General features: G+C 41.9%; 1 protein-coding gene across 3 annotated transcripts in view; it reads left to right on the top strand.

Annotated features, from left to right (window-relative positions):
- The window catches only part of plekhm3 (pleckstrin homology domain containing, family M, member 3), a 56,782-nt gene that overhangs the window by 36,382 nt on the left and 6,040 nt on the right, over positions 1–14,360 (top strand). For all 3 annotated transcript variants that reach the window (XM_015965942.3, XM_015965943.3, XM_054746685.2), the window contains exons 4-6: positions 1,783–1,928; positions 2,320–2,513; positions 8,635–8,698. In XM_015965942.3, the coding sequence (XP_015821428.1) occupies positions 1,783–1,928; positions 2,320–2,513; positions 8,635–8,698 (404 nt within the window). The remainder of the gene's footprint in view (positions 1–1,782; positions 1,929–2,319; positions 2,514–8,634; positions 8,699–14,360) is intronic.

The raw sequence follows: 14,360 nt of genomic DNA on the forward strand, positions 1-14,360 counted from the left end.
CCCAGCGAGAGGGTTTTTTCTACTGCAGGAGATATCGTAACAGCCAACAGATCTGCCCTTTCTGCAGACAATGTGGACTAATTTCTGGCAAAAAACATGAAGGTTGAGTGAACCTAAAAAGGCAACAAGCTGGAACTTCTAATGTTGCAGAATTTTTTTGTTAACCTATTTCAATCTGAATAATTCCATTTGTTCATTCATTTACACTTTGTTCTTCAGAAGAAAACAGCACAGTAATCATCTTGCAGATTCCTAAATAAATATTTAAACTTGCATATATGTATTTTTTATCTTATTTTTTCTCAGACTATATGTTAGAGTTTACAAGAGATTATAAGAATAGTTGCACTTTAAAAATTCTTAATGTTTTGCTTGTATGCACAAAATAATTATTTATTTCAGTAGTTAAGCCAGCTCTTTCAGTTGCACTTTGTTTATTTGTAAAGAGCAAGCCAAATGTTGATGCTGCATTTTTCCAATAATAAAATATTGAAACCAGTATATATTTTTATGTTAAACATTATGTATGTTAATTTTCATTTACTGGGAATATCTCGCAGAATGTAATGCAAGTAAATGTCCAACTTAAATGTAAATAAAGAATTTACTGTTTACACAAAAGAAAAGCATTTTTAATTTTTTTTACTGTACCGAAAACGTACCAAACCGTAATAGTAAACCAAAGTACGTACCGAACCGGGATGTCAGGCGTACCGGCACACCCCTAATATTTAACAGTCATGTTAGAGATAAAAGGCAGAATAGATTAAAAAAAAAAAAAGAAAGAAACATTTTAACTTTATCTGGTTACACTGAAGCTTCACGTCCCACGGTGAGCAGTCTCTGTCCCACATTTGGTGAGTTGGGATCTGGTCATCCTACTTAAGAGTGATTACAGTAATTTGGAATATTTTCAGATGTTTTTATGTTTGGTGTTTTGTGAATTAGTTTCATAATAATAGTTAATTATTATATGATGATCCCTAATCATTATCTGATTAGTTATTTCAGTTTATTATATTTAGCTCTCTTGAACAGTAGGACTGGTAGAAAATTGCTTGCATTTTGCAAAAACATTTTTTTTAAATATTCTCAATAAAATAAAAGTATGTAAATGTCAGAGGTCACTACAAAACCCACTGTAGAATAGATGCACATCTGCAGCACGTGAGGACCTTGTTTGGGGGGAATTATTTTAGTTGTCACTTTTTCTCAGCCTCGGAGTTCGTGGCTATGAAAATAGATGCATTTAAACTAAAAATATATATATATATTGTTCTTCTATGCGCGCAGTTTGCATTTTAGTACCACGTGGCTTTACGTATTATTGCTACAGCCTCGCTGTCCGGGATGTGACGTAACCCAACATGAAGTGGAAAACGAAGCGATGCAGTATTTAAAAACAATATATGAGTGTTTAACAATTAGTTCTTTGCGATAGTCTTAATTTTATTTTTACAAGGTCTTAAACAGTCTTGAAAAAGTCTTAAATTTAATTTAGAGATTCCTGCATATACCCTGCTACGCCACTGAGTAATAATGAGTGATTTTTTTAACTTTTACTATGTTTGTTATGTTTACTCAGCTGGATTAGTGTGGTATTTCTTTAGTGGGGGAGGGCAGTAAATGGACCCATATTTACACACCACATTCTTTGTTGTACAACAGTTGCATCATCCTGATTGAGGCTCTTCTCCACCTGCTCCACACAAATGATCTGACTTGTGCAATGCTTTAGTAACTGGCCTGTCAACATGATTATCTCTCCGACTTTCTTTTCAGGTTGTCAGCGTCCGATTGGTCTTTCCAGAGGAAAAGCAAAAGTGTGTTACTACAGCGGCTGGTATTACTGCCAGAGCTGCCATCAGGATAACTCTTTCCTCATCCCAGCACGCCTGCTGCACAACTGGGACACTAGTAAGCACAAGGTAAGTAAACACACATAAGTTATGAAGCATTCATATTTTCCTAAAAAAAACTTAGCACTAGATGTGTTTACTTTTCTTAGCAAGAGCTAGATAATATTCACACAACCTGGTGCAACGCAATATCCAGAGGGCATCATTTTAAATCAGGATAATGAGTAGCTAGCAGCCCGCCTGGCCTTGTCCAAGTGTAAGAGAAACTCAGAAGGCAGGTCTAAAGCTCACAAATGAACATGTTAGATCCTGTCTGTTTAATCTCTACAAAGACGCAGGATCTTCGTGGCTTTTTTTAAGTCATTACAAGCATGGAAAGCACAGCTTGTTGAGGATTATCTGTATATCAGAGCTCCTGTGGTGTTTTGAACTAAATGTAAACTCCTGAATGTCCCTCCAGGTGTCTAAACAGGCCAAGGAGTTTCTGGAGTTCGTGTATGAGGAGCCATTGCTGGATATCCAGCAGCTCAACCCATGTCTGTATGAACACTGTGAACCTTTAAGCACAGTGCTGCGTCTCCGTCAGCAGCTGCAGTCGCTGAGAGCTTACCTGTTCAGCTGCAGGGCAACCATCGCTGAAGATCTCAGGCGGAGGTATGCTAGCTGTAGCGACGTCCTTCTCCAGATGCATGTCCACAGATTTGCTTCTGATTTCATAAAATGAACCAGTTTTTTTTTTTTTTGGTAAATATTGTCATGAAAAGAGAGTGCACCAAAAGGATAAGAAAGCACACGAAGGAGCATTTTCAAGATATAGCCCTGATACTGAAGTTACTGAATAACACTTTAGTCAGAGGTTATACATTTGGTGTGAGCAAAATTTGAAATTTATAGAAATGTTGTTAAACTTTATTCTCATTCTATTTGTAATTTGCTCCTTCCTAATTTGTCTCACGTTGTTCAAAACTTCTGGCTCACTGCTAACCAAATTGAGATGAGTTCCAGACACCTCCGTGACAAACATAAGAGATGTTTATTTGCTCGGGAGCAAAAAGATTATAGGTTTAAGGATTAAAAACGCTGTATCCAAAAAGTCCCGATTAATGGCACAGCTCTGCCTCCAGCTGGCTTCAGTCAGCGTCTACGGCCTCCTTAAAATGTGATCTCTGGGTAGTGTTTCCCAACTCCGTATCATGATTTCAGAATTCAGCTAAATAATCATAGTATAGTTGCAGGGATTGCATTTACCGAAGCCGACGGATTACAATTCAGGTGAGGTGGGTAAAAGCTTCAAAAAGCCACAAAGATGCCAAGTCTGTAACGTCACACTTACTAATGCAGATGACAGACTTTCCACAGTAAGGTAAGTAAAATAACCAAAATGAGATTTTCATTAGAGTTCTTTAGCTTCATCTCTGGGCGCAGTACTCAGAGCATCTCACCAGCTAGGAGCTGACTGGGCATGGAAGCGTTTTGGAGGCCACTGTGGGTCACAATTGGTGTAGGTGAAGCACCGGTGCACCAGAAGTTCAACCTCCATGTGAAGCGACTGTTTGAGGGATTAGCTATCCCCTCAGAGTCTTGCAAACGTCTGATCTTTATTGGAGAAATGTTCCCTTTTGTAACTCTGTTGGGGATTTATTTATACAAAGTTCTGTATACAGATAATTAGATAACAGTATAAATCTGTTTTAATTAAAATTTTCGTAGTTTTTATTGTGCTTGTGAAGGGCTACTTGATTTTTATCTTCAAAGGTGCCATACAAATGAACAACCATCTGATATCTTCAACCCTCATTGAATAGTGCCAGGGAATGTTTAGGGGTATATATATTTATTTATACAACAGGTAGTTCCGACCGAGTGATTTGATTGGTCAAGAGACTTTCCAAGAGTGCTGATATTGGACATTAACAGCACTGGGACTGTTTAAAAACAGTATCACTCCGCTGTGCACAGGCGTTCTAACTGTTATTGTAGAAAATGTTTGTGTTGCCTAGCAACAGCCTAGTCTGAGTCTCCGTTTCGTGTTGGGACTATTTGTGTTGGCGGAGCCTGATAAATGATTAAATAAATGAACAAATCATAATCTGTTGTTGCTCATTGCTGTTATAAAAATAAAATGAGCAGGTAGAACTGTTGTATAAAAGCAATATCACACGAGAGGTCGTGCGTTGTTGCTGAACATCAGCACTGGTGTGATATCTACGGTACTCGGCCTGCGGCCTCGTGCCTACGACCAAATCACACCAGTGCTGATGTTCAGCAACAACAACGCACGACCTCTCGTGTGATATTGCTTAAATATATTTTTATTTATATATATATATATGTAAAATTTTTGTTTGTTTGTTTGTTTTTTTAACTGATTGAAACTTAAATGAAAAATATTGCAGTTATAACTTTTTTCCCCATATTGCCCAGCCCTATTAGAGCAACGTAGTAAGTGGCCAAACCCAATATACAGGTGCTGGCCAGTAAATTAGAATATCATCAAAAGGTTGAAAATATTTCAGTAATTCCATTCAAACGTGAAACTTGTACATTATATTCATGCAATGCACACAGACCAATGTATTTCCAATGTTCATTACATTTAAATTTGATATTCATAAGTGACAACTAATGAAAACTCCAAATTTGGTATCTCAAAAAATTAGAATATTCTGAAAAGGCTGAATATAGAAGACACCTGCTGCCACTCTAATCAGCTGATTTACTCAAAACACCTGCAAAGGCCTTTAAAAGGTCCCTCAGTCTTGTTTTGAAGGCACCACAATCATGGGGAAGACTTCTGACTTAACAGCTGTCCAAAAGACAATCATTGACACCTTGCACAAGGAGGGCAAGACACAAAAGGTGATTGCTAAAGAAGCTGGCTGTTCGCAGAGCTCTGTGTCCAAGCACATTAACAGACAGGCGAAGGGACGGAAAAAATGTGGTAGAAAAAAGTGTACAAGCTCTAGGGATAACCGCACCCTGCAGAGAATTGTGACGACAAACCCATTCAAAAATGTGGGGGAGATCCACAAAGAGTGGACTGCAGCTGGAGTCAGCGCTTCAAGAACCACCACGAGGAGACTCATGAAAGACATGGGATTCAGGTGTCGCATTCCGTGTGTCAAGCCACTCTTGAACATGAAACAGCGCAAGAAGCGTCTCGCCTGGGCCAAGGACAAAAAGGACTGGACTGATGCTGAGTGGTCCAAAGTTATGTTTTCTGATGAAAGCAAGTTCTGCATTTCCTTTGGAAATCAAGGACCCAGAGTCTGGAGGAAGAGCGGAGAAGCACAGAATCCACGTTGCATGAGGTCCAGTGTAAAGTTTCCACCGTCAGTGATGGTGTGGGGTGCCATGTCATCTGCCGGTGTTGGCCCACTCTGTTTCCTGAGGTCCAGGGTCAATGCAGCCGTCTACCAGGAAGTTTTAGAGCACTTCATGCTTCCTGCTGCTGACCAACTTTATGGGGATGCAGACTTCACCTTTCAACAGGACTTGGCACCTGCACACAGTGCCAAAACCACCAGCACCTGGTTCAAGGACCATGGTATCCCTGTCCTTGATTGGCCAGCAAACTCGCCTGACCTTAACCCCATAGAAAATCTATGGGGTATTGTGAAGCGGAGGATGCAATACGCTAGACCCAACAATGCAGAGGAGCTGAAGACGACTATCAGAGCAACCTGGGCTCTCATAACACCTGAGCAGTGCCACAGACTGATCGAGTCCATGCCACGCCGCATTACTGCAGTTATTGAGGCAAAGGGAGCCCCGACTAAGTATTGAGTGCTATACATGCACATTCTTTTCATGTTCATTCTTTTCAGTTGGCCAACATTAGAGAAACAAACATTTTTTCATTGGCCTTTAGAATATTCTAATTTTCTGAGATACCAGATTTGATGTTTTCATTGGTTGTCACCTATAAATATCAAAATTAAACGTAATAAACATCGGAAATACATTGGTCTGTGTGCATTGCATGAATATAATGTACAAGTTTCACGTTTTGAATGGAATTACTGAAATATTTTCAACCTTTTGATGATATTCTAATTTACTGGCCAGCACCTGTAATGTGAATAAATCAAGCCTTTGCTGAAGGTCTCTGGTAACTGTAGAAAGACATTTCCAGCAGAAAACTAATTTGGTGTTTTGTTGTTTCCTGCAGCTGAATTTGTGGCGATTATTTAGAAAATCGATCCGAGCTTTCATGGAGAGTTGTTTCTGACTCAGTGACGTTTTTGGTCTAAAACACCTCCAACATCCCCTGAGCGGATGTGTGTGAGTCTGAGTTTGTATGTGTACGTTACTATAACTTTTATCTTCATGCATTCCTGTGTGTTGGTCAGACGGCGACGACTGTTTATCTGAGTGGGGTCCCACACTGAAAGCCTTGTCTGTCTGCTGATGGATGCTTCCCGGCCCTGGTCCAGGTCACTAATACTTTCTGATCCAACAGCATTTCTACGGGAGGATCAGCCAGTAGACTCACATTTTTACAGGTTTACAGTTGGTTTAAAGCACCAGAGGATATCATGTTTATATTGTTGCTTAAAAAAACAAATAGCAAGTTTTCTAGAGGCACTGCACAGAAAATTGTCTTTTTGGATTATTAATTAGAGACTTGGCTATCATTAATGAATGAAATGTGGGCTTTAACTGACTTGTGCCACCTATCTGTTCTGCATAAACAGTTTATCAGTAGAATTCTCTCTATAAATACTCCCTCTTAATTTAATAAAGTAATGTTTTACATAACTGGCCACTGACTGAGCAATAAAAGAACAACAATCAACCTTTTGAACAACACATTTTAAGTGAATAACAAGTACCTGGAACTACTACTATTTCTAAGGAAATCCCCAAATGAGGCGTTTCTCCTCGGGGCGGCATCTTGGAGTTTTGTGTTTACTCCTGTCTCATTAGCTAAAGCCAACCAGTGCTCCACCACTTCCAAACAAAGCAGGATTGATGAAGCTTGTGGCACTAAAACCGTCCCGAACTCATCAGTCTATGTCAGGAGGATCTGAAAAGAGTTGTCTGCTTCGTACCTGCTGAGATCTGTAGACAGAATACACACAACCGTCTAACGGCTGTGAGGGGGAGTTTTTGTGGCCACCTTTGTAGGAACAAGAATGCTCCTGAAACAGGATACAGCAGCTGTTTTTATAGGTCAGGGTGAGACACAATCAGATGTAAATAAATAAGTGATTGTGGCACATGAAGCCCAAATCATCACCCCTCCACCACCATGCAGACAGCTGCTAGTTTATTATAGTGTTGGAAGGTCATGAGCTTTGGGAAGTGACCAAAAGAATGAGATCACAAATACAAGCGGCGGAAATCAGTTTTCTCTACATGGTGTCTGGGCTCTCCGTTAGAGATAGCATGGGAAGGTGGTTATCCGGGAGGGTCTCGGAGTAGATCCGCTGCTCCACATTGAGAGGAGCCAGTTGAGGTGGCTCGGGCATCTAGATGCCTCCTGGGCATGCCCAATTGGGATGAGGCCTAAAGGAAAACCCAGGACACACTGGAGGAATCATGCTTCTTGGATGGCCTGGGAATTCTCCTGTAGGAGCTGGACCAGGAGGTTTGGGAGAGGGAAGTCGGGCCTCTCTGCTTAGGCTGCTGCCCCCATGACCAGGGGGTGGGTGGACAGGCAGTCGGTCGGTCATCCTGTTCTTTTTTCCAGTTTCTCCGAACGTCGCGGTCAGATATTAGTTAGTTTGCTGGGATGTCCCCATAGAAAACAAATGTCTTTGTAGATCAATAGCTTGTAAATGACCTTTAACCATTCTCAGGCTGATAGCCGTTTACAGTTTCTTATCTAAGATCTTGTGTTAACACACACCTTGATGCTCCAGACCAGCCAAAATGAGAGGTTTTTACACTGATTGTGATCATTCAAACATTACATGCGACACTCACCAGAAGCACCAATGTTTGCAGACAAAACTTTGGTTTGCTTTAGAGATTACTCCGACCCCGTGCTCCACAGTCGGTCATGTCAGACCAGACCCACCTTCAGTACGCAGTCGTAATGCTCAGGTGACGGCAGAGTTTTAATGACAGGTGTGTCGGCTAAAATGGAAAACCCCTCAGCATATTTATTTAAGATATAATTGAAGCTCCCGAGGTCTTACAAATAAAAACATTACTTGTTAGAATGTGTGTGGATTTGCATACATGCACTAATCTTAGTCTGATGTTTGTTATCTAATCTGAGAACGTGTTGGCTCTCAAGTGCTTTTATCCAGATCACCACACAATTCTTTGAGGATGTGCTCGTCTCAGCACAATCTGAGTTTGTGTGTGTGTGTGTGTGTGTGTTGACTCATGAATGCTGATGTGGTAACCATTGGTAACGTTCCAAACAGAGTGGATTATCAGTCAGGCCTATCATCGTTAGTGTCTGGATCACGCGTACACACACATCCCTGTGTTTTACTGCCACTCATCACAGCTTTAGACGGGATTTAACATGGTGCCTTCCATCTTAGTCACTGGAGGGAAAACTCGACACACACACACACACACACACACACACACACACACGCACGCTTGTTATTCTGTAATTAAACTAATGGATATAATAAATCCCTACATCAACCCCACTACTTAACCCCAACCGTACCTCATTAATCTGTTAATCAGTCTTCTTTTTCCTTTTATTTTTATGTCGTAGGACTGAATCTTTATTCCATTACTGTCGAACAGAAAAGCTGCTGGGTGGAAAATGGCTCAGTAAATGTTGTCCTTGTGTCTCTGACAGGATTTTTCCCAGGGAATACCTGCTACAGCACATTCACCTGTACTCCCTGGCTGACCTGCAGCAGGTAGACACACACACACACACACACACACACACACACACACACACACACACACACACACACACACACAAACATCACACACACACACACACACACACACACACAGTCACTCTCTAAATGTGTGCCTGTCCACCTCTTTTTGTTTCCAGTAAAAGAATTTCACTAAAAGAATTTCTTTTTTTCCGTTTCACATGAAAGACACATTTTTGTAGCAAAGCTGGAAAAAGAAAGGACTCATGCCCTGGCCCCTCAGCGGTTCAGCATCGAGCCGTCAGACTGGGTTGGGGGTCCGAGGAAAGCGACCAGAAATGACTGAAAAGTTCTTTTGTTTGTCATTTTGTTCATTATGTAGCACCCTGCCCCATTTTTTCTTCTTTCATCCCGCTCTGACGCAGACCTCGGCCTCAGACTCTCAGTGAAAGAGGTTGGACCCCCTCTCCTCCTCCTCCACTCCCACACTCTGCGTCTCTCTGCTTCACTAATTGGTCACATTCAGAATCAACAGGCAGAAAAACAAAGCGTGACATCCCTCCATTCTTCCCAACATCCCCTTGGCCTCACACACACTCTGCACACACATGTGTGTGTACGTGTGTGTGTGTGTGTCTTTCCCTGCTAGAACTCGCTCACAAACCCCCAAACCAGGGATTTTAGTCCTAATTCCAACAAGACGAGTCTTTGATAGAGTCCGCTCGGCTCCCCCTCCTCCCCCTCGGTCATAGATTCTCGAGCACTCTGCCTTTTAATTGGTTTTCCATATTAACAAGCTTGTTTCTTTTGATTCACCTTCTGAATAAAGTGGCGCACTTAATCAGCGTGGCTTTTTTTGTTCCAGCTCAGAGGTCAGTGAAGGCTGAGCTCCTCTGGCTAAAGCCGGACCACGCTAGTCTTTTTACCTCCTGACAAATAGCCTCCTCCCAGACCCTTCATTAGGAACCAGATCATTTTGTTACAAGCCATATGTGTTTGTCCACACTCTCCTTCTGCTGCCTTCACGGATGATTTCTAAGGTTTTGTTTGGACTCTTAAAGCGGTACGGAAATGTTTGTGTGTTTGCTTCCCACGGTGACACCCTGGCATTCCCTGTATGCCAGGCATGCCTCTCCACTCACACTTGTCCAGACACACAGAGGCCTCTTAAGTAAATGTTAGGTGTTCTGAGAAAGGCTTCCAGTTTCTCCTCATGAGTGTGGGAGGAGCGACCCTCCACAACTCTGCCTCTTACACATTAAGTTAATGCTGGTTCTCGCTGCTCATAGAAAACTGTTTCACCTTTATGTTGCTTTTTTGTTATTGAAAAGTCCAGATTTGGCTACTTTGTGCCATATTTTTGTAATACCTCCACCTGCCCGACGTCTCTGCTTCAAATCGGCGTCCATATTGGAACACCTTTATTAATACACACAAGTACTGTACCGATAATCCATAATGGTGCTGTGGTGGTGTCATTTTACCTGAACTTTTGCTTATGTGTCACCAGCTAGTTGCCAAAACTCCCAAATGGAATCATTTTATGTTTTTAGACTCCCACTGATGCAGTAGAATTTGGGCCGACTGTTCTACAAACTGATCTACCGTAATTTCCAGACTATAGAGCGCACCTCAATATAAGCCACATCAACAAAAAAAAAGTTTTCTACACACACACGACGCTCTCATATATAAGCCGCGGCGCAGCAGCCACATGCAGGTCTCCGGCGCACAGCGCATGTACGGCCATAACATAAGATAATTAGACAGAAAGACGCTACACGTAGGTTTTTCGTCGTTGTTTTAATTCAACAAAACGAATTTTAAACATGGGTGAACGTGCCTGCAAGTTTAGAAAAGAAAACAGCACAGATAGCATTCATATTTCTGGATGGTTATAAAATAAAAACAGAACTGACACGTTATTACCGGTAATTTGCATGTTTAGAAGAAAAGAACAGCGATGACACAGCATTAATAAGCCTTGGATGATTAGAAAATAAAAACTGCACACAAAACATGCCTGGTTAGTAAATAAAACACACTTGCCTACCAGAAGAAGTCATTCGCTCTCATCTTCCTCTTGCGCACTAAAGCCATTAAAGTCCTCTTCTTCAGTGTCGGAGCTGAACAGCCTCAGAAGAGCTTCGTCACATACCTTTTCTGTGGCGATGTCAGTGTCGCTGTCCGTGTTGCTGTCATCATCCCGGGTGAAGCTGGCTTGAATGGGTTCTTCCTGCTGCCGTCTCCAGCGCCGAACCATGGATTCATTCATGCCAAGCTTACGTGCGGCAGCACTGTTTCCCTCCTTTACTGCCAGATCGATGGCCTTCAACTTAAATGCGGCATCATATGAACTCATACGTGTAGTTTCCATGATGAGGGGGTATGGATTTTATACCCCCTCATCTTATAGTCCGGAAAATACGGTAATATTTGTAAAGTGTCAGATAGGACTGGGCCACGTGGACTCCATATGTTTTTAGCTGTATCGCAATATTTTTCTTCCTGTAAAATATTTACAAAAACTCTATTAGGAGTCAAAGCTACATGTCTACAATGTTACACAGACACTTTTATTTATATAAAACGATTTAAAGATGTGGGCCACTTGTTTAATTAATACATTAGCAAAGGTCTCTAGTAGGAATGAATAGCTGGTAAGTTGTACTCTGGGGGAAAAAAGCACCGGTGCACCAGTTCCAGGAAATGAGCCTCATCAGAGCTGAGTGTCAGAGAGCAGGATTTGGAGTGTTGCGTATTTCCTGATATTTGGACTTTTGTCCTCTGATTGGCTAACAGCAACACAACTCTACCACTGACTCTATTTGCTTTGCAATGTTGTTGTTTTATCTCCACAAGTAACACAAGCTCGGAGGAGCTTCTGCCATGTAGCGGAGTTGCTAATGCTAATGGTTAGCATCTACTAGCCAAGGTGGTTTTTGATGTTTCCTGGACGCTAAACCAACAACTGTCTTCCCCGTCACGAGCCAAGATGCGTGAGTCTCTGAATGTTAAATGTCAGTGTGACGTAGATCTGTCAGGCATTTCTAATCGTAGCGTTTCACCGTCTATTTTCTATCAGAAGCTAATGCAGGAGATAGGTGTAGGAGACTAGTTTCATGTTCAGCCTGCAAGAAAAACAGAGTGACTGATTATAGCCAGAAATAAAAAAAATGTTTTCAGTTAAATGTCAACATATCATAATCATAATAACAGCAGTAAAACATTTTGCCTGAAAAAAAACTGTGTAATGATGAGCTCATTTAATGATGTAAACATCCTCTAAGCAATGCAGTTGTGAAGGCAAAACATGGCTGAAATCTTGTTATTCCCTGAGCTAGCTCATCTGAAACTTCTGCTGTCACCATGTTTTTCTCTGTGTCATGAACACACACACGGTGCAGTGTGTCTGTAGAAAACTTCAGGTTCGGCGGGGGAGAGGTGATGCTTTTGCATCGTGTGGGAGCAACAAAATGCACAATGATTAATTACGATGATGGAGTCAATGTAAACATCGCAGGTGATGAATAGAATAGAATAGAATAGAATAGAATAGTCCTTTACTGTCATAACTGAAGGTACAACAAAACTGAGGCTGCTCCCACGGAGCCACCTTTACCTGCAAATATTGGGTTACAACATTTTAAGGCAGAAAAATGTGGTAAAATATTATAAAGACATATTTAAAAGATGCAAAAACACAGCACAGAAAGTTCTCCATACATTGAGTATATTGGATATATTGCCCACGTCTACAGTCACATTTTCATTCAGGCGTAGCTCTTCCATCTAGTTTAGAGAATTGCAGTTTTTATTCCTCATTACAAGAAGATGTTCTGTTTGATCCGGTCTGATCAGTTAGAAGCGCTCTCAGGTTAGACTTTAGGACACGCTCCACACATCAACGTGCCTCAAGTTTTGTGTGTGTTTGTCTGGGATGGAGGAGTGTGTTATCCAAACAGAGTTCTCCCTGGTTCTGCTCAGCCTTGTTATCTCAGCTGGCTTTCTCATCTCTCAATGGAGCTGTGGTTGTGTGTGTGTGTGCGTGTGTGTGTGGTTGTGTGTGTGTGGGTGGGGTGGGGGGTGGGGGGTGGGAGGGGAGGGGGGACTAACTGCTGTTAAACAGCAGTTTTAGGGGATTAGGAGGTTTTGGAGCACAAAGACTCTGCATGCAGCAAAGGAAGAAGTTGAACTGGAGGGGGGGAGGAGTCTGAGGGATGGATTTTGTGTGTGTGTGTGTGTGTGTGTGTGTGTGTGTGTGTGTGTGTGTGTGTGTGTGTGTGTGTGTGTGTGTGTGTGTGTGTGTGTGTGTGTGTGTGAGAGCGTTTTTGATGGCAAGGGAGTCAAAATGTGAATACGGGTGGTTTCCCTACTTCTGCATCTGTTTGTCCCATCACCCCTAAATATTTCTATTAAAATAGTCAGAGGAAAATTACTTTAATGCCATCGATCTCGCACACTGCAGCATCTTAAGACTCAGCTGTGGCCCGGTTAGTGGTGGGAGGATGAACCAACGCACCTCACCCTGTTAGCACGTTAGCTAGCTGGTGGCTAGTTTGACGCACTAAATCTAGGCTTGGTATCCAAATGTATTAGTGTTTGTACGTTTATATGCACATCATAAACCCTAACTAACGCCTTAAGTAGACTGGCGTCATTTTTTTTATTGTTGCTGGAGGACGACTGGTTCTAATCAAGCTGAAGAAGCCAGATATTACGAGATAACCAGGTAAACAACTAGAATGCTGTGTGCTAAACCCAAAAAGAGAGCTCAATACAATCACAGATTTATGTCCAAATGTCTGGTTGTTTCTAACTTTTACCAGCTGAAACAAAACTTTATTTCCACGAGTCTGTTAAGTATTTGTTTATGAGAATCCATGTTGAATCATTTCAGATTTTCTGAGTGCAGAGATGAATCTGAGCTCTAACAGGTCTGCTGGTAAGCTCAGACTCTGAGGCCAGGCATCAATATTCTATTATTAATAATTCACAGAGGAGATTATTGTCCCCCTGTGATCCTGTTGGCCAAAGGTGGTTTAATGGAGCTGATGAAGTTGTCACTGAGTATTTACAGCGACCCAGTTTGACCCTGGAGAACTGAATGTGATCAAATAAGTTTGGTTTTTGGGTTTAATGAAAGAAAAATAGCAGCCAGACTTGTTTTCTTTACATCACTTTTCACATATTTACCTCCATCAGTCTCCATCTATCCAGCCACCCCTGTGTGCCTTCCTTCTCTTTTCCCATCGCCCCATCAGAGAACCAGTCAGCCACCAGAGCGGTGCTGCCACTCGTTTGACTCTGCCCAGTCCAATTACAGTGGGCCTAAATTACCGAGCCTGTCAGGCTCCATCAGGAGAACCATTCGTCATGTGGACTGGGCTGGACCGGAGCGAGCTGGCCCTGTTTGGGTTTGGTGTGGGTGGAGGGGGACACATGTGTCTGTCTGGCACTTTCAGCAACTGTCTGGCTTCAGATCGTTAGGGTGTTGAAATCCACTCACCGTGTTCTCACATGCTTGAGACTTTGGGAAGTTTTATTAGCAGATCTCTTCCAGGTTTGCTCAAAGGCAGGTGCTACTAATGATGCCTGCGTGTAAATATGCTTGACCGCAAGATACCTGGACCGATAACCGAACCGGATTCATTGAGAATTTTAGAAGTAATCGTTAGATCTGCATCGATTGACT

Source organism: Nothobranchius furzeri, chromosome 14 (genome assembly GCF_043380555.1).
Source record: "Nothobranchius furzeri strain GRZ-AD chromosome 14, NfurGRZ-RIMD1, whole genome shotgun sequence".
In the NCBI taxonomy this organism is placed as follows: domain Eukaryota; kingdom Metazoa; phylum Chordata; class Actinopteri; order Cyprinodontiformes; family Nothobranchiidae; genus Nothobranchius; species Nothobranchius furzeri.